Source organism: Hypanus sabinus, chromosome 13 (assembly GCF_030144855.1).
Source record: "Hypanus sabinus isolate sHypSab1 chromosome 13, sHypSab1.hap1, whole genome shotgun sequence".
Lineage (NCBI taxonomy): Eukaryota > Metazoa > Chordata > Chondrichthyes > Myliobatiformes > Dasyatidae > Hypanus > Hypanus sabinus.
In genome coordinates, this window is record NC_082718.1 from 2,553,678 (window position 1) to 2,575,916 (window position 22,239).

The 22,239-nt window shown below is 43.5% G+C and overlaps 1 protein-coding gene across 1 annotated transcript in view; it reads right to left on the reverse strand.

Moving 5' to 3' along the window:
- The window catches only part of zgc:77752 (uncharacterized protein LOC393862 homolog), a gene marked incomplete at its 3' end in the record, with an annotated part of 87,482 nt that extends 69,835 nt beyond the window's left edge, over positions 1-17,647 (reverse strand). The window contains exons 1-3 of the mRNA XM_059988468.1: positions 16,882-17,647; positions 14,986-15,066; positions 14,084-14,202 (exon numbers count right to left, since the gene is read on the reverse strand). Coding sequence (XP_059844451.1) covers positions 14,084-14,202; positions 14,986-15,066; positions 16,882-17,060 — 379 coding nt within the window. The remainder of the gene's footprint in view (positions 1-14,083; positions 14,203-14,985; positions 15,067-16,881) is intronic.
- Positions 17,648-22,239: the final 4,592 nt, after the last annotated feature.

A 22,239-nucleotide genomic window follows, 5' to 3' on the forward strand; every position in this document is an offset into this window, starting at 1 on the left:
ACTGAACTGCACAGAGTGTAAAATATCACATTTCTGTCCGAACCGGATAGAGTGCAAACACTCACATCTCAGATTGAACTGGACATAGTGTAAACTGTCACATCTCAGACTGAACTGGACAGAGTGTGAACTCTCACATCTCAGACTGAACCGGACAGACTGGAAACTCTCACATCTCAGACTGAACCGGACAGAGTGTAAACTCTCACATCTCAGCCTGAACCGGACAGAGTGTAAAGTATCACATCTCTGACCGAACCGGATAGAGGGTAAACTCTCACATCTCAATCTGAATAAGACAGAACGTAAACTTTCACCTCTCAGACTGAACTGGACAGAGTGTAAACTCTCACATCTCAGACTGAACCGGACAGGGTGTAAACTCTCACATCTCAATCTGAACCGGACAGAGTGTAAACTCTCACATCTCAGCCTGAACAGGACAGAGTGCAAACTCTCACATCTCTGACTAAACAGGAAAGAGTGTAAACTCTCACATCTCAGACTGAACTGCACAGAGTGTAAAATATCACATTTCTGTCCGAACCGGATAGAGTGCAAACACTCACATCTCAGATTGAACTGGACATAGTGTAAACTGTGACATCTCAGACTGAACAGGGCAGAGTGGAAACTTTCACATCTCAGACTGAACCGGACAGAGTGTAAAGTATCACATCTCTGACCGAACCGGATAGAGGGTAAACTCTCACATCTCAATCTGAATAAGACAGAACGTAAACTTTCACCTCTCAGACTGAACTGGACAGAGTGTAAACTCTCACATCTCAGACTGAACCGGACAGGGTATAAACTCTCACATCTCAATCTGAACCAGACAGAGTGTAAACTCTCACATCTCAGACTGAACTGGACAGAGTGTAAACTCTCACAGCTCAGACTGAACTGGACAGAGTGTAAACTCTCACATCTCAGACTGAACTGGACAGAGTGTAAGATATCACATCTCTGACCGAACCGGATAGAGTGTAAACTCCTACATCTCAGACTGAACTGGACAGAGTGTAAACTCTCACAGCTCAGACTGAACAGGACAGAGTGGAAACTCTCACATCTCAGCCTGAACCGGACAGAGTGTAAAAGCTCGCATCTCATTCTGAACCGGACAGAGTGTAAATTCTCTCATCTCCGAATGAACGTGACACACTGTAAAATCTCACATCTCATTCTGAACCAGACAGAGTGTAAACTCTCACATCTCATTCTGAACCGGACAGAATGTAAACTCTCACATCTCAGACAGAAGTGGACAGAGTGTAAACTCTCACATCCAAGACTGAACTGGACAGAGTGTAAATTCTCACATCTCATTCAGAAACGGACAGAGTGTAAACTCTCACATCTCAGACTGAACCGGACAGAGTGTAAATTCTCACATCTCCGAATGAACCGGACAGAGTGTAAACTCTCACATCTCATTCTGAACCGGACAGAATGTAAACTTTCACATCTCAGACAGAAGTGGACAGAGTGTAAACTCTCACAGCTCAGACTGAACTGGACAGAGTGTAAACTCTCACATCTCAGACTGAACTGGACAGAGTGTAAGATATCACATCTCTGACCGAACCGGATAGAGTGTAAACTCCTACATCTCAGATTGAACAGGACAGAGTGGAAACTCTCACATCTCAGCCTGAACCGGACAGAGTGTAAAGTATCACATCTCTGACCGAACCGGATAGAGGGTAAACTCTCACATCTCAATCTGAATAAGACAGAACGTAAATTTTCACCTCTCAGACTGAACTGGACAGAGTGTAAACTCTCACATCTCAGACTGAACCGGACAGGGTGTAAACTCTCACATCTCAATCTGAACCGGACAGAGTGTAAACTCTCACATCTCAGACTGAACTGGACAGAGTGTAAACTCTCACATCTCAGCCTGAACAGGACAGAGTGCAAACTCTCACATCTCTGACTAAACAGGAAAGAGTGTAAACTCTCACATCTCAGACTGATCTGCACAGAGTGTAAAATATCACATTTCTGTCCGAACCGGATAGAGTGCAAACACTCACATCTCAGATTGAACTGGACATAGTGTAAACTGTGACATCTCAGACTGAACAGGGCAGAGTGGAAACTTTCACATCTCAGACTGAACCGGACAGAGTGTAAAGTATCACATCTCTGACCGGACCGGATAGAGGGTAAACTCTCACATCTCAATCTGAATAAGACAGAACGTAAACTTTCACCTCTCAGACTGAACTGGACAGAGTGTAAACTCTCACATCTCAGACTGAACCGGACAGGGTGTAAACTCTCACATCTCATTCAGAAACGGACAGACTGTAAACTCTCACATTTCAGACTGAACTGGACAGAGTGTAAAATATCACATCTCTAACCGAACCAGATAGAGTGTAAACTCCCAAATCTCAGCCTGAACAGGGCAGAGTGTAAACTCTCACATCTGAGACTAAACAAGAAAGAGTTTGAACTCTCACATCTCATTCTCAACCGGACAGACTGAAAACTCTAACATCACAGACTGAACTGGACACACAGTAAACTCTCACATCTCAGACTGAACCGGACAGAGTGTAAATTCTCACATCTCCGAATGAACAGGACACAATGTAAACTCTCACATCACAGAATGAACAGACGCAGTGTAAACTCTCACATCTCAGACTGAACTGGACACAGTGTAAACTCTCACATCTCAGACTGAACCGGACAGGGTGTAAACTCTCACATCTCAATCTGAACCGGACAGAGTGTAAACTCTCACAGCTCAGACTGAACTGGACAGAGTGTAACCTCTCACATCTCAGACTGAACTGGACAGAGTGTAAAATATCACATCTCTGACCAAACCGGATAGAGTGTAAACTCCCACATCTCAGACTGAACAGGACAGAGTGTAAACTCTCCCATCTCAGACTGAACCAGACAGAGTGTAAACTCTCACATCTCAGCCTGAACAGGACAGAGTGTAAACTCTCACATCTCAGACTAAACAGGAAAGAGTGTAAACTCTCACATCTCATTCTGAACCGGACAGACTGGAAATTCTCACATCTCAGACTGAACCGGACAGAGTGTAAACTCTCACATCTCAATCTGAACCGGACAGACTGTAAACGCTCACATCTGAGATTGAACCAGACAGAGTGTAAACTCTCACATCTCAATCTGAACCGGATACACTGTAAACTCTCACGTCTCAATCTGAACCCGACAGACTGTAAACTCTCACATCTCAGACTGAACCAGACAGAGTGTAAACTCTCACATCTCAGACTGAACCGGACAGAGTGTAAACTCTCACATCTCAGACTGAACCGGACAGAGTGTAAAAGCTCGCATCTCATTCTGAACCGGACAGAGTGTAAATTCTCACATCTCCGAATGAACATGACACACTGTAAAATCTCACATCTCATTCTGAAATGGACAGAATGTAAACTTTCACATATCAGACAGAAGTGGACAGAGTGTAAACTCTCACATCTCAGACTAATACTGGACAGAGTGTAAATTCTCACATCTCATTCAGAAACGGACAGACTGTAAACTCTCTCAGCTCAGACTGAACTGGACAGAGTGTAAAGTATCACATCTCTGACCGAACCGGATGGAGTGTAAACTCTCACATCTCAGACTGAACTGGACAGAGTGTAAAATATCACATCTACGACAGAACCAGATAGAGTGTAAACTCTCACATCTCAGACTGAACAGGACATAGTGTAAACTGTCACATCTCTGATCGAACCGTACAGAGTGTAAACTCTCACATCTCAATCTGAACTGGACAGAGTGTAAAATATCACATCTCTGACTGAACCGGATAGAGTGTAAACTCTCTCATCTCATTCTCAACCGGACAGACTGAAAACTCTAACATCACAGACTGAACAGGAGAGAGTGTAAACTCTCACATCACAGAATGAACAGACACAGTGTAAACTCTCACATCTCATTCTGAACCGGAAAGAGTGTAAACTCTCACATCTCATTCTGAACCGGACAGAATGGAAACTCTCACATCTCTGACCGAACCGGATAGAGTGTAAACTCCCACATCTCAGACTGAACAGGACAGAGTGTAAACTCTCACATCTCAGACTGAACTGGATAGAGTGTAAAATATCACATCTCTGACCGAACCGGATAGAGTGTAAACTCCCACATCTCAGGCTGAACAGGACAGAGTGTAAACTCTCCCATCTCAATCTGAACCGGACAGACTGTAAACGCTCACATCTGAGACTGAACCAGACAGACTGTAAACTCTCACATCTCAGACTGAACCGGACAGACTGTAAACTCTCACATCTCAGACTGAACTGGACAGAGTGTAAACTCTGACATCTCAGACTGAATCGGACAGAGTGTAAACTCTCACATCTCAAGCTGAAACGGACAGACTGTAAACTCTCACATCTCTGAATGAATAGGACACACTGTAAACTCTCACATCTCATTCTGAACCGGAAAGAGTGTAAACTTTCACAACTCAGACAGAAGTGGACAGAGTGTAAACTCTCACATCTCATTCTGAACCGGACAGAATGTAAACTTTCACAACACAGACAGAAGTGGACAGAGTGTAAACTCTCACATCTCATTCTGAACCGGACAGACTGTAAACTCTCACATCTCAGACTGAACCGGAGAGAGTGTAAATTCTCACATCTCAATCTGAACCGGACAGAGTGTAAACTCTCACATCTCAGACTGAACTGGACAGAGTGTAAAATATCACATCTCTGAGCGAACCGGATAGAGTGTAAACTCCTACATCTCAGACTGAACAGGACAGAGTGTAACCTCTCCCATCTCAGACTGAACCAGACAGAGTGTAAACTCTCACATCTCAGCCTGAACAGGACAGAGTGCAAACTCTCACATCTCAGCCTGAACAGGACAGAGTGCAAACTCTCACATCTCTGACTAAACAGGAAAGAGTGTAAACTCTCACATCTCAGACTGAACTGCACAGAGTGTAAAATATCACATTTCTGTCCGAACCGGATAGAGTGCAAACACTCACATCTCAGATTGAACTGGACATAGTGTAAACTGTCACATCTCAGACTGAACTGGACAGAGTGTGAACTCTCACATCTCAGACTGAACCGGACAGACTGGAAACTCTCACATCTCAGACTGAACCGGACAGAGTGTAAACTCTCACATCTCAATCTGAACCGGACAGAGTGTAAACTCTCACATCTCAGACTGAACCGGACAGAGTGTAAACTCTCAGATTTCAGACTGAACCGTACAGAGTGTAAGCTCTCACATCTCAGACTAAACTGGACAGTCTGTAAACTCTCATATCACAGAATGAACAGACACAGTGTAAACTCTCACATCTCAGACTGAACTGGACAGAGTGTAAACTCTCACATCTCATTCAGAAACGGACAGACTGTAAACTCTCACATTTCAGACTGAACTGGACAGACTGAAAACTCTAACATCACAGACTGAACTGGACACACTGTAAACTCTCACATCTCAGACTGAACTGGACAGAGTGTAAAATATCACATCTCTAACCGAACCAGATAGAGTGTAAACTCTCACATCTCAGACTGAACAGGACATAGTGTAAACTGTCACATCTCTGATCGTACCGTACAGAGTGTAAACTCTCACATCTCAATCTGAACTGGACAGAACGTAAACTTTCACATCTCAGACTGAACTGGACAGAGTGTAAAATATCACATCTCTGACCGAACCGGATAGAGTGTAAACTCCCACATCTCAGCCTGAACAGGACAGAGTGTAAACTCTCACATCTCAGGCTGAACAGGACAGAGTGTAAACTCTCCCATCTCAATCTGAACCGGACAGACTGTAAACGCTCACATCTGAGACTGAACCAGACAGACTGTAAACTCTCACTTCTCAGACTGAACCGGACAGACTGTAAACTCTCACATCTCAGACTGAACTGGACAGAGTGTAAACTCTGACATCTCAGACTGAACCGGATAGAGTGTAAACTCTCACATCTCAAGCTGAACCAGATACACTGTAAACTCTCACGTCTCAGACTGAACCAGACAGAGTGTAAACTCTGACGTCTCAGACTGAATCGGACAGAGTGTAAACTCTCACATCTCAAGTTGAAACGGACAGACTGTAAACTCTCACATCTCTGAATGAATAGGACACACTGTAAACTCTCACATCTCATTCTGAACCGGAAAGAGTGTAAACTTTCACAACTCAGACAGAAGTGGACAGAGTGTAAACTCTCACATCTCATTCTGAGCCGGACAGAATGTAAACTTTCACAACTCAGACAGAAGTGGACAGAGTGTAAACTCTCACATCTCATTCTGAACCGGACAGACTGTAAACTCTCACATCTCAGACTGAACCGGAGAGAGTGTAAATTCTCACATCTCAATCTGAACCGGACAGAGTGTAAACTCTCACATCTCAGACTGAACTGGACAGAGTGTAAAATATCACATCTCTGAGCGAACCGGATAGAGTGTAAACTCCTACATCTCAGACTGAACAGGACAGAGTGTAACCTCTCCCATCTCAGACTGAACCAGACAGAGTGTAAACTCTCACATCTCAGCCTGAACAGGACAGAGTGCAAACTCTCACATCTCAGCCTGAACAGGACAGAGTGCAAACTCTCACATCTCTGACTAAACAGGAAAGAGTGTAAACTCTCACATCTCAGACTGAACTGCACAGAGTGTAAAATATCACATTTCTGTCCGAACCGGATAGAGTGCAAACACTCACATCTCAGATTGAACTGGACATAGTGTAAACTGTCACATCTCAGACTGAACTGGACAGAGTGTGAACTCTCACATCTCAGACTGAACCGGACAGACAGGAAAGTCTCACATCTCAGACTGAACCGGACAGAGTGTAAACTCTCACATCTCAATCTGAACCGGACAGAGTGTAAACTCTCACATCTCAGACTGAATCGGACAGAGTGTAAACTCTCAGATTTCAGACTGAACCGTACAGAGTGTAAGCTCTCACATCTCAGACTAAACTGGACAGTCTGTAAACTCTCATATCACAGAATGAACAGACACAGTGTAAACTCTCACATCTCAGACTGAACTGAACAGAGTGTAAACTCTCACATCTCATTCTGAAATGGACAGAATGTAAACTTTCACATCTCAGACAGAAGTGGACAGAGTGTAAACTCTCACATCTCAGACTAAAACTGGACAGAGTGTAAATTCTCACATCTCATTCAGAAACGGACAGACTGTAAACTCTCACATTTCAGACTGAACAGTACAGACTGAAAACTCTAACATCACAGACTGAACTGGACACACTGTAAACTCTCACATCTCAGACTGAACCGGAGAGAGTGTAAATTCTCACATCTCATTCTGAAACGGACAGACTGTAAACTCTCTCAGCTCAGACTGAACTGGACAGAGTGTAAAGTATCACATCTCTGACCGAACCGGATGGAGTGTAAACTCTCACATCTCAGACTGAACTGGACAGAGAGTAAAATATCACATCTACGACAGAACCAGATAGAGTGTAAACTCTCACATCTCAGACTGAACAGGACATAGTGTAAACTGTCACATCTCTGATCGAACCGTACAGAGTGTAAACTCTCACATCTCAATCTGAACTGGACAGAACGTAAACTTTCACATCTCAGACTGAACTGGACAGAGTGTAAAATATCACATCTCTGACTGAACCGGACAGAGTGTAAACTCTCACATCTCATTCTCAACCGGACAGACTGAAAACTCTAACATCACAGACTGAACTGGACACACTGTAAACTCTCACATCTCAGACTGAACCGGACAGAGTGTAAATTCTGACATCTCCGAATGAACAGGACACAATGTAAACTCTCACATCACAGAATGAACAGACACAGTGTAAACTCTCACATCTCAGACTGAACTGGACAGAGTGTAAACTCTCACATCTCAGACTGAACTGGACAGAGTGTAAACTCTCACATCTCAGACTGAACCGGATAGAGTGTAAACTCTCACATCTCAGACTGAACTAGACAGAATGGAAACTCTCACATCTCTGACCGAACCGGATAGAGTGTAAACTCTCACATCTCAGACTGAACCGGACAGAATGGAAACTCTCACATCTCTGACCGAACCGGATAGAGTGTAAACTCCCACATCTCAGACTGAACAGGAGAGCGTGTAAACTCTCACATCTCATTCTGAACCGGACAGAGTGTAAATTCTCACATCTCCGAATGAACAGGACACACTGTAAACTCTCACATCTCATTCTGAACCGGAAAGAGTGTAAACTCTCACATCTCATTCTGAACCGAACAGAATGTAAACTTTCACAACTCAGACAGAAGTGGAAAGAGTGTAAACTCTCACAGCTCAGACTGAACTGGACAGAGTGTAAACGCTCACATCTCAGACTGAACTGGACAGAGTGTAAACTCTCAGATCTCAGACTGAACCAGACAGAGTGTAAACACTCACATCTCAGCCTGAACAGGACACACTGTAAACTCTGACATCTCAGACTGAACTGGACAGAGTGTAAAATATCACATCTCTGACCGAACCGGATAGAGTGTAAACTCCCACATCTCAGACTGAACAGGACAGAGTGTAAACTCCCACATCTCAGACTGAACCAGACAGAGTGTAAACTCTCACATCTCAGACTAAACAGGAAAGAGTGTGAACTCTCACATCTCATTCTGAACCGGACAGACTGTAAATTCTCACATCTCAGACTGAACCAGACAGAGTGTAAACTCTCACATCTCAATCTGAACTGGACAGACTGTAAACTCTCACATCTCAGACTGAACCAGACAGAGTGTAAACTCTCACATCTCAGTCTGAACCCGACAGACTGTAAACTCTCACATCTCAGACTGAACCAGACAGAGTGTAAACTCTGACGTCTCAGACTGAATCGGACAGAGTGTAAACTCTCACATCTCAGACTGAACCGGACAGAGTGTAAAAGCTCGCATCTCATTCTGAACCGGACAGAGTGTAAATTCTGACATCTCCGAATGAACATGACACACTGTAAAATCTCACATCTCAAACTGAACCGGACAGACTGTAAACGCTCACATCTCAGACTGAACTGGACAGAGTGTAAACTCTCACATCTCAGACTGAACCAGACAGAGTGTAAACGCTCACATCTCATTCTGAACCAGACAGAGTGTAAATTCTCACATCTCCGAATGAACAGGACACACTGTAAACTCTCACAGCTCAGACTGAACCGGACAGAGTGTAAACTCTCACATCTCAGACTGAACCGGACAGAGTGTAAACTCTCACATCTCATGCTGAACCGGACAAACTGTAAACTCTCACATCTCAGACTGAACCGGACAGAGTGTAAACTCTCACATCTCATTCTGAAACGGACAGATTGTAAACTCTCAGATCTCAGACTGAACCGGACAGAGTGTAAACTCTCACATCTCAGACTGAACCGGTCAGAGTATAAATTCTCACATCTCCGAATGAACAGGACACACTGCAAACTCTCACATCTCATTCTGAACCAGACAGAAAGTAAACACTCACATGTCATTCTGAACCGGACAGAGTGTAAACTCTCACATCTCAGACGGAAACGTACAGACTGAAAACTCTAGCATCACAGACTGAACTGGACACACTGTAAGCTCTCACATCTCAGACTGAACCGGACAGAGTGTAAATTCTCACATCTCCGAATGAACAGGACACACTGTAAACTCTCACATCTCATTCTGAACCGGACAGAGTGTAAACTCTCACATCTCAGACTGAACCTGACAGAGTGTAAACTCTTTACATTTCAGACTGAACCGTATAGATTGTAAGCTCTCACATTTCAGAGTGAACTGGACGGAGTGTAAACTCTCACATCTCAGACTGAACCTGACAGAGTGTAAACTCTTTACATTTCAGACTGAACCGTATAGATTGTAAGCTCTCACATTTCAGACTGAACCGTATAGATTGTAAGCTCTCACATTTCAGAGTGAACTGGACGGAGTGTAAACTCTCACATCTCAATCTGAACAGGAAAGAACGTAAACTTTCACATCTCAGACTGAACTGGACAGAGTGTAAACTCTCACATCTCAGACTGAACCGGACAGAGTGTAAACTCTCACATCTGAATCTGAACCGGACAGAGTGTAAACTCTCACATCTCAGACTGAACCGGACAGACTGTAAATTCTCACATCTCAGACTGAACCGGACAGAGTGTAAACTCTCTCATCCCAGAATGAAGAGACACAGCGTAAACTCACACATCTCAGACTGAACTGGACAGAGTGTAAACTCTCACATCTCAGACTGAACTGGACAGACTGTAAACTCTCACATCTCAGACTGTACTGGACAGACTGTAAACTCTCACATCTCAGACTGAACTGGACAGACTGTAAACTCATACATCTCAGACTGAACTGGACAGAGTGGAAACTGTACAGCAGTAATAAAGTAGCAAATTCAGAGTAATTTAATCTGGGAGGCCACCTCTGTTAAATTTCTTGTCTGTCATATTTTATACAGGCCTGAAAATAATCATTTATGAAGCATGTGTTTTACAGTTCTCATAATTAGTGTCAGCAAGAGTCCCCTGACACTACTCTCAGCTCAGTCTCCAATTCCCAGACATGTGGTGAAGTGATTGCCAGCTTTGTTTATTGAAACCCTCCAAAAGAAATCCATTCTGCTAAGACCAGTGTAAATAGAAAAGGGGATTTTTAATTGCAGGCAGGGAGACTGCACAGTGTCAGCCATTCCCTGTAGCCAGTGGAACCTGCTTACATGAGAAGATGTGCATGGAGAGGCTACTCTCCGCAGGTTAAACACTTCCCATTCCAGGCATCCAGCTGCCAATGTGACCAGCCCTACATGGGTGAGACCAGACATAAACTGGGGGCTCACTTGGTTGAGCAGCTCCACTCCAACTGCCAAAACCATAGTTTCCTGGTGGCTAACCATTGCAATTGCTATCCCCATTCCCATTCCAACATGTTGATCCATGGTCTCCTTTTTTGCCATGATGAGCCCACGGTCATGGTCGAGCAGCAACATTTCATATTACATCTAAGTAGCCTCCAAGCTGATAGCAGGAACATTGATTTCTCCTTCCTTTTAATTTTTTCGCTCCCCTTCCCTCTTCTTCTATTTCCCACTCAGGCCTCCTACCTCTTCTCCTCAACTGTCTATCACCTCCCCTTGTTGCCCCTCCTCTTTCTATGGTCCACTCTCCTCTCTCAGCAGATTCCTTCCTCTCCAAGCCTTGACTTTTCCCAGCCACCTGGCTTCACCTATCACCTTCTAGCTTGTTCCCCTCCCCTCTCCTCCCTCACCTTTTATTCTGGTGTCTTCCCCCTTCCTTTCCAGTTCTGAGAAGGGTCTCAGCCCGACTGTTTATTCATTCCTATAGATAACTGCCTGACCTGCTGAGTTCCTCCAGCATTTTGTGTGTTTCACCTAGGACAGTTGCTGCATAGGTTGGTAACAATGGTCTGGAAATTCAACAAAATTGTCCCCGTTTTACTGGGACCCCAATATGACTTTGAGATGGGAGTGTGATGTTGCCATTTTAGATTTGTCATCAAAGAGGTATCCAAAGTCCAAACCACGTATTAAATGCTGTTCCTTGTAAATACAGAGCCCAAGGCCAGTTTGATTTTCCCTTTAACACAATAGGTTCCTTCAAGGCAACCAATGCAAGGCCTGGCACATTCCAGAAACCCCGCCAATGCATGGACTATATGAGGAGCAAGGCTTGAAGTGACCCCACCAACTGGACAATGTCAGAGACTGATATCTGTGTACAATATGTGCTTTGTACAAATTTCCAGGCCATTTAACAATACTCCTCTCTTCATGCAAAACTGAACCAATTTAATAGATAAAAATCAAAAGGTTAATCTGAAATAAAAACAGAAAAGGCTGCTAGTAGCTCAGCCAGCCAGGAAGTATCAAGGATTCTGTGTCGATATATTATGTCTCTGTTAGTGTTCAACAACTAAACTGCAGGACACTAATAATTAACAGTATATGGTGGCTTCTACCTCCTCAGGGCACTGACTCAGAGCCAATTACTGGTGCCTGCAGTCACTGTTAAAATTTGGAAATTATCGTAACCAATTGGTGCCAAAGTCTGAGTTGGATGACCATTCATTTTGTTGCAGTTACACCTGCTGAAGGTTCACACTGACTTGAACCTAAGGCAGAGGTTTGACTTCTGCCAAAGGTTCATAGAAACATAGAAAACCGACAGCACAATACAGGCCCTTCAGTCCACAAAGTTGTGCCGAACATGTCCCTGCCTTAGAAATTACTAGGTTTACCCATAGCCCTCTATTTTACTAAGCTCGACGTACCTATCCAAAAGTCTCTTAAAAGGCCCTATTGTATCCGCCTCCACCACCATTGCCGTCAGACCATTCCACGCACTCACCACACTCTGAGTGAAAAAGTTATCCCTAACATCTCCTCTGTACCTACTCCCCAGCACCTTAAACCTGTGTCCTTTTGTGGCAAACATTTTAGCCCTGGGAAAAAGCCTCTGACTATCCACGTGATCAATGCCTCTCATCATCTTGTACACCTCTATCAGGTCACCTCTCATTCTCCTTTGCTCCAAGGAGAAAAGGCTGAGATCACTCAACCTATTCTCATAAGGCATGCTCCCCAATCCAGGCAACATCCTTGTAAATCTCCTCTGCACCTTTTCTATGGCTTCCACATCTTTCCTGTAGTGAGGCAACCAGAACTGAGCACAGTACTCCATGTGGGGTCTGACCAGGGTCGTATATAGCTGCAACATCACCTCTCGACTCCTAAACTCAATTCCCCGATTGATAAAGGCCAATACACCTTACGCTTTCTTAACCACAGAGTCAACCTGCTTTGAACGTCCTATGGACTCGGACCCCAAGATCCCTCTGATCCTCCACACTGCCAAGAGTCTTACCATCAATACTATATTCTGCCATCATATTTGACCTACCAAAATGAAACTCTTCACACTTATCTGGGTTGAACGCCATCTTCACTTCTCAGCTCAGTTTTACATCCTATCAATGTCCCACTGTAACCTCTGACAGCCCTCCACACTATCCACAACACCTCCAACCTTTGTGTCATTAGCAAACTTACTAACCCATCACTGCCCTTCCTCATCCGGGTCATTTATGACAATCACAATCACAAAAAGTAGGGGTCCCAGAACAGATCCCTGAGGCACTCCACTGGTGACCGACCTCCATGCAGAATATGACTTGTCTACAAACCACTCTTTACCTTCCGTGAGCAAGCCAATTCTGGATCCACAAAGCAATATCCCCTTGGATCCCATGCCCCCTTACTTTCTCAATAAGCCTTGCATGGGGCACCCTATCAAATGCCTTGCTTCATAAAGGCAGAAGTTTGACTGATATGGTAGGTAATAATCTATAGTCTCCATTGTTATACTTGTCCCAATCTGCAAGGTAGAAACATTTTCCAGGTTCAATGTACTGAGAACTGTCTGATAAAGTTGTGAGACTAGCCACCACCAAGGCAGCAAGCTGTTTACTGTTTACCTGCGCTGCACACATTTATTTTGAATTATATTTTACTATGTTATTTATGGTGATATTTTGGTTTATGTACTGTGTGTGATATTTATTGTGTGGGTGCACCATGGTCCAGAAGAATGTTGTTTCATTTGGTCGTACATCTGTACAGTCAGATGGTAACAAACCTGAACTTCGGGAACATTTATTACTCTTCAACCATCAGGCTCTTGAACCAGAGGGAATAATTTCACTCAAATTCACTCACCCCATCACTGAACTGTTCCCACAAACTGTGGACTCACATTCAAGGACTCGTCATCTCATGTTCTCAATATTTATTGCTTATTTATCTATTATCAATAATTATTTTTGTATTTGCACACTGGTTATCCGTTTTATTGTGTGATGGGCTTTCATTGATTCTATGATGTCTCTTTGTATTTACTGTGAATGCCGGCAAGAAAATTAATCTCAGGGTTGTTTCTGTACTTTGATAATAAATTTACTTTGAACTTGAAAACTTACTATCATTCTCCATGAAGATTTCGGGTAGATAGGAGAAGCCACTCTTTAGCTCCAGGGGGTCTCCACAATGCCCATGCTCACCAGGAACCTGTAGATTTATCACAGACCTAATATTCAACCTGTGGGAAGAAAGGAAAAAACGGAAGTTAACCAGAATCAGATCTCTGTGACAAAGAGGCCACCATTCACCCCAGAACCTTTCAAATAGGAAGAAGGTAATCCAGTAATCTCAATATTCACTGGAATTTAGAAGATTGAGGGGGGATCTTATTGAAACATATAAAATTCTAAAGGGATTAGACAGGCTAGATGCAGGAAGATTGTTTCCGATGTTGGGGAAGTCCAGAACGAGGGGTCACAGTTTAAGAATAATGGGGAAGCCTTTTAGGACCGAGATGAGGAAAAACTTCTTCACAAAGAGAGTGGTGAATCTGTGGAATTCTCTGCCACAGGAAACAGTTGAGGCCGGTTCATTGGCTATATTTAAGAGGAAGTTAGATATGGCCCTTGTGGCTAAAGGGATCGGGGGTATGGAGAGAAAGCAGGTACAGTGTTCTGAGTTGGATGATCAGCCATGATCGTACTGAATGGCCGAATGGCTCGAAGGGCCAAATGGCCTACTCCTGCACCTATTTTCTATGTTTCTATGTTTTTATGTACCAACATCAAGAACTAGAAGAGTTATTCACAGCAAGGACTGGAATACCATATCATGTTATGAAGAATGTCAAGAATGGGAGCCAATTAAAGAGAAGATTTTATCAGAATTTTGAGGAGGATAATTCGATGGGTAAACTGAAGAGGAGCTGGAAACTGGGGAAGGAATAACTGTCAGAGGCTGAGGAGAATTAACAGGCACTCTGGTGACAAGATGCCATCTCCCCCTACCTATCAACACCTACCCTTTGAACTGTTTGATGATGCTGAACTTCTTAATGAGTTGCGTGGATGGTCTTGCCATGGCCAGGATGTTGTCAGTGACCCTGGAGAGTGAGAGCGACACATATCAAGTTAGGCTGGAAGATTGGGGTTCAGTTCCCGTCATTGTCTGTAAGGAGTTTATACATTCTTCTGTGACCTTGTGGGTTTCCTTGACACACTCCAGTTTCCTCTCTCATTCTAAAAGACGTACAGGTTAGGTTTTGTAAGTTGTGGGCGGGCATGCTATGTTGGTGCTGAAATTATGGCAACACTTGAGCCCCTAGCTGCTCCCTGGTCTGAGGGATTTCATGTACGTTTGAATGCTTTGATGTACAGATGATAAATCTTTCTTCTATTATCATCCATTCTCAAAATGTGATTGACAAGAAAAGCATTAATTGCCATTGAGAAAGTGATAATGAGCCACCTACTCCCACTGTCCTATTCAAATAGGGTGTTCCAGGATTTGAGTTCTTTGTAGTGAACAATATGTCCACGTCAGGGTGGTGTGCAACTTAAATCTGGTCTATTTGTCATTGTCCTTCTGGGTGGCCGTGCTGTTGAATGTGGTAGCTGCTACTGATGAAGCCTTGGAGACTTCCAGCATTTTATCATACCAACTCCTGCAAAACAAACTAGAAAATGAATAGGTGTTCTCTTTACTCTACAAACAAATTAAGAACTTATAAAAGTGAAAAGTTGAAAGACCTTTATACAACATGGTTTAGGCTCTCGCTGAGTAACTCTGGTTAAGTTGGGACCTTAGAATTAAATGATGATGACAAGGTATTGATATTGAATTGAATGAGTGTGGGGGAGATTCACAGGAATGGTTCGATAGATGGAGATAAATTACGAGGGGTGATTGATAAGTTCGTGACCTAAGGTAGAAGGAGTCAATTTTTAAAAACCTAGCACATTTATTTTTCAACATAGTCCCCTCCTACATTTACACACTTAGTCCAGCGGTCATGGAGCATACGGATCTTGGACCTTCAGAAAGTGTCCACAGTAGGGGTGATTGATAAGTTTGTGGCCTAAAGTAGGAGGAGATGAGTTATACAGCTCTCGCTACATGCACATGCAGTTCAACTCTGAGTGATTATGCAGAAAGTTTGAAGTTAATAACCCATCTTTTACCTTTCACCCTTAACCCATGACCTCTAGCTGTGGTCTCTCCCAACCTCCGTGGATAAAGCCTGCTTGCATTTACCCTATCTATACCCCTCACAGTTTTGTATATATCTATAAATTTTATAATCTCCCCTAAATCTTCTACATTCTAGGGAATGAAGTCCTGCCCTATTCAACTATACCATATAACTCAGGTCCTCAAGTCTCAGCAATATCCTTGTAAATTTTCTCTGTGCTTTTTCCAATCTTATTTGCATCCTTCCTGTAGGTAGATGACCAAAATTGCACACAATACTCCAAATTAGGCCTCAGCAATGTTTTATACAATCTCATCGTAACATCCCAACTCCTGTAGTTAGTACATTGATCTATGAAGGCCAATGTGCTGAAAGCTTTCTTTAGGATCCTATCTACCTATGACGCCACTTTCAAGGAATTATAGATGTGTATTCCCAGATCCCTTTGTTTTACTGCACTCCTCAGAACCCTACCATTCACCTCATATGACCTACCCTGGTTGGTCCTCCCAAAGTGCAACTTTTCTTTGTTTCTCCTTCCTCTGCTCCCATACACGGATTATTCTCAGCACTTACCATTCCGTCACATTCTAAAAGGTCAGTTTCAATACATATTTATGCTCGGAATCTTTCTCTGGGAAGCTAATGCCAAGCAGGGATGCCTCTGGCCACTTCCTACTTCCAGCTGCCTTGCAAACCAACTAATGCTTGTAGGGTTGAACCTACCATGCTGAGAACACGCCCCGGATGGCTTGCTGCTGCAGGGTCCAATCATCAGGTCCCTCGTAGCGACACTGCCTCCCTCCACACACCAGAGAGCAGATCAGGTGGGGTGGTACTGCCTTGATGAGGTTCTCTCGAGCCATGGAGTAAGTGGGACGTGGCATGGGGATCTGCAGGGTCATCTCAGGCTGAGAGTGACAAGTTCTGAACAATCCCCAACTAGAATGAGCAGAAGAAGGAAAACATTCAGAATAAGAGATGCACAGGAGGACGATGGGATACCAGTGATATCTGGCAACAGCTTGAAACCCAAAATGTGTAAGTACTGTAGACAAGATTTACTTACAACAAGCCAAGTCTAAACATGGAGAAGACCAAGGAAATGATTGTGGACTTCAGGAAGGTGGAGATGAGCAATTTCCCTCTGTGCAATTGTGGTTCCACTATAGAGACAGTTAGGTGCACCAAGTTGCTGGGAGTTCACATCATGGATGACCTCACCTGGTCCTTGAATATCTCCTCCCTGAATAAGAAGCCACAGCATCTTCCACTTCCTGAGGAGACTGAGGCATGAGGCTCCTCACACCTCTCCATTTTAACTGAATTTTATAGGAGCATGCTTGGGAGCATCCTGACAAGCTGCATCTCCATCTGGTATGGGAGCAGCAGAGCATCAGAATAGAAGTTCCTACAGAGTACTGTGAGAACAGCTGAGAGGATCATAGGGGCCTCCTTACCATCCATCAGGGACATTTATCAGGAGCGCTGCGTAAACAGGGCCCTTAGTATTATCAAGGATCCCACCCATCCATGCAGCATCCTCTTTAACTTTCTACCATCAGGCAGGAGACCCCGATGCATAAAAACTAGAGGTCGGGATGGGAAACAATTTTTACCCTCAAGCCTTTTGGCTCCTGAACTCCCCGTAGCATCACATTCAAAGTGTCACCAAATATTGTACTGTACTCTCAGTATTTAATTTAGGCACTTTATTCATCTATGTGAAATCCATTTGCAGATTTAATTCTTACTTTGCTAAGTTATTGTGTTTCTGGGTACTGCTGTGCTTTACACCCTGTTCTGGAGAAATGTGTTTCATTTGACGGTATACATATGTATAGTTAAATTACAATAAACTTGACTTGATTTAGGTGTACAAGACGATAAGAGGCATAGATTGAGTGGACAGCCAAAAACATTTTTCCTCAGTGCCGAAATGGCTAATACCAGGCAGCATAATTTTTTAGGTGATTGGAGGAAAGCATGGAATCATGTCGGAGGTAAGGTTTTTAAAAAGAGAGTGGTAGGTGCTTAGAACCCACCACTCCAGCCAGGCGGTAGTGATTGAGGCCGATACATTAGGGACATTTAAAAAGCTCTTAGATAGGCACATGGATGAAAGAAAAATGAAAGGCTATGTAGAAAGAAAAGGTTAAATTGATCTTAGAGTAGGTTTGTAAGGTTGGCACAATATTGTGGGTCAAAGGGCCTGGAATGAGCTGTAATATTCTAAGAGATACACTCCCTGAGTCTGCAATCTAACATTAGCCATGGGAAAAGAGAGGAGATGATAAGCTATAAGGAAGGGTAGAAGAAATAGGGGAGGAAAGGCAGAGAGAAACACAAAAGTAGAATGAGTTAAGATTCATATTTTACACTATCTTTGATAGTGTACAAAATATCTGCTTGATTACTGTCAAATAATAGAAGAAGCTGATTATTCAGGTGGAGCACTGATTGTGGCAAAAAGCCCATCAGTCAGGATTAGTTGGTTGCAATAATCCATAAAACCATAGATATAGGAGCAGAAGTAGGCCATTCAGCCCATCGAGTCTGCTCTGCCATTCAATCATGGGCTGATCCAATTCTTCTAGTCATCGCCACTCCCCTGCCTTCTCCCCATACCCTTTGATGCCCTGGCTAATCAAGAACAAATCTATCTCTGCCTTAAATGCAACCAATGACTTGGCCTCCACAGCCATTCCTGGCAACGAATTCCATACCACCCTCTGACTTTTACACTACACGCTGCATCCGCAAAGGAAACAGCATTATGAAGGACCCCATGCACCCCTCATACAAACTCTTCTCCCTCCTGCCGTCTGGGAAAAGGCTCCGAAGCATTTGGGCTCTCACGACCGGACTATGTAACAGTTTCTTCCCCAAGCTATCAGACTCCTCAATACCTGAAGCCTGGATTGACTCTTTGCCCTATTGTCTTGTTTATTATTTATTGTAATGCCTGCACTGTTTTTGTGCACTTTATGCAGTCCAGTGTAGGGCTGTAGTCTAGTGTAGCTTTCTCTGTGTTGTTTTTTTTTACATAGTTCAGTCTAGTTTTTGTACTGTGTCATGTAACACCATGGTCCTGAAAAACGTTGTCTCATTTTTACTATGTACTGTACCAGCAGTTATGGTCGAAATGACAATAAAAGTGACTTGACTTGACTAAAGTAATTTCTCTGCATCTCTGTTCTAAATGGACACCCTTCAATCCTGAAGTCATGCCCTCTTGTTCTAGAATCCCCTACCATGGGAAATAACTTTTCCATATCTAGTCTGTTAAGGCCTTTTAACATTTGGAATGTTTCTATGAGATCCCACCTCATTTTCCTGAACTCCAGGGAATACAGTCCATGAGCTGCCAGACATTCCTCATATGGCAACCCTTTCATTCCTGGAATCATTCTCGTGAATCTTCTCTGAACCCTCTCCAAGGTCAGTATATCCTTTCTAAAATAAGGAGCCCAAAACTGCACACAATACTCCTCAAGTGTGGTCTCACGAGTGCCTTATAGAGCCTCAACATCACATCCCTGCTCTTATATTCTATACCTCTAGAAATGAATGCCAACATTGTATTCACCTTCTTCACAACTGACTCAACCTGGAGGTTAACCTTTAGGGTATCCTGCACCAGGACTCCCAAGTCCCTTTGCATCACTGCATTTCGAATTCTCTTCCCATCTAAATAATAGTCTGTCTGTTTATTTCTTCCACCAAAGTGCATGATTATACACTTTCCAACATTGAATTTCATTTGCTACTTCTTTGCCCATTCCCCTAAACTACCCAAGTCTCTCTGCAGGCTCTGTTTCCTCAACTACCCGCTCCTCCACCTATGTTTGTATCAGTGGAAAATTTAGCCACAAATCCATTAATCCCATAGCCCAAATCATTGACATACATCATAAAAAGCGGCGGTCCCAACACTGACCCCTGTGGAACTCCACTGGTAACAGACAGCCAGCCAGAATAGGATCTCTTTATTCCCACTCTCTGTTTTCTGCCAAACAGCCAATGCTCTCCCCATTCTAGTAACTCCCCTGTAATTCCATGGGCTCCAACTTGCTAAGCAGCCTCATGTGCAGCACCTTGTCAAAGGCCTTCTAAAAATCCAAGTACACCACATCTACCGCATCTCCTTTGTCTACCCTGCTCGTAATTTCCTCAAAAAATTGCAATAGGTTAGCCAGGCAGGAAACCATGCTACCTTTGGCCTGTCTTGTCATGTGCCTTCAGGTACTCTGTAATCTCATTGCTAACAATCGATTCCAACAACTTCCCAACCACTGATGTCAAGCTAAGAGGTCTATAGTTTCCTTTCTGCTGCCTCCCACCTCTCTTACATAGCGGAGTAACATTTGCAATTTTCCAGTCATCTGGTACAATGCCAGAATCTATCGATTCCTGAAAGGTCATTGTTAATGTCTCAGCAATCAGGCATCCCAGGAATTAACCTTGTGAATCTACGCTGCACTTCCTCTACAGCCAGGATGTCCTTCCTTAACCCTGGAGACCAAAACTGTACACAATACTCCAGGTTTGGTCTCACCAGGGCCCTGTATAAATGCAAGAGGATTTCCTTGCTCTTGTACTCAATTCCCTTTGTAATAAAGGCCAACATTTTATTAGCCTTCTTCACTGCCTGCTGCACTTGCTCATTCACCTTCAGTGACTGATGAACAAGGACTCCGAGATCTCTTTGTATTTCTCCCTTACCTAACTCTACACCTTTCAGATAATAATCTGCCTTCCTGTTCTTACTCCCAAAGTGGATAACCTCACACTTATTCACATTAAACATCAGCTGCCAAGTATCTGCCCACTCACTCAGCCTATCCAAGTCACCTTGAATTCTCCTAACATCCTCATCACATGTCACACTGCCACCCAGCTTAGTATCATCAGCAAACTTGCTGATGTTATTCTCAATGCCTTCATCTAAATCGTTGATGTAAATCGTAAACAGCTGTGGTCCCAATACCAAGCCCTGTGGCACCCCACTAGTCACCACCTGCCATTCCGAGAAACACCCATTCACCGCTACCCTTTGCTTTCTATCTGCCAACCAGTTTTCTATCCATGTCAATATCTTCCCCCCAATGCCATGAGCTTTGATTTTACCCACCAATCTCCTATGTGCGACCTTATCAAATGCTTTCTGAAAATCGAGGTACACTACATCCACTGGATCTCCCTTGTCTAACTTCCTGGTTACATCCTCGAAAAACTGCAATAGATTAGTCAAGCATGATTTGCCCTTGGTAAATCCATGCTGGCTCGGCCCAATCCTATCACTGCTATCTAGATATGCCACTATTTCATCTTTAATAATGGACTCTTAGCATCTTCTTCTGATGTTAGGCCGACAGGACGATAGTTCTCTGTTTTCTCCCTCCCTCCTTTCTTAAAAAGTGGGATAACATTAGCCATTTTCCAATCCTCAGGAACTGATCCTGAATCTAAGGAACATTAGAAAATGATTACCAATGCATCTGCAATTTCCAGAGCCAGATGCAATGCAGTCCTCATGCAGGATACCCTTAAGGTTAACCTCCAGGTTGAGTTGGTGATGAAGAAGGCAAATGCAATGTTGGCATTCATTTCTAGAGGAATAGAGTATCGGAGCAGGGATGTGATGTTGAGGCTCTATAAGGCACTGGTAAGACCTCACTTGGAATACTGTGTGCAGTTTTGGGCTCCTTATTTAAGAAAGGATGTGCTGACATTGGACAGGGTTCAGAGAAGATTCACTAGAATGATTCTGGGAATGAGAGGGTTAACATATGAGGAATGTTTGACCACTCTTGGACTGTACTCCTTAGAGTTTAGAAGAATGAGGGGGGACCTCATAGAAACATTTCAAATGTTGAAAGGCATGGACAGAGTGGATGTGCCAAAGTTGTTTCCCATGGTGAGGGAGTCTAGTACGAGAGGACATGACTTGAGGATTGCAGGGTGCCCATTCAGAACAGAAATGCAAAAAAAATTTTTTAGCCAAAGGATGGTGAATCTATGGAATTAGTTGCCACGGGCAGCAGTGGAGGCCAAGTCATTGGGTGTATTTAAGGCAGAGAT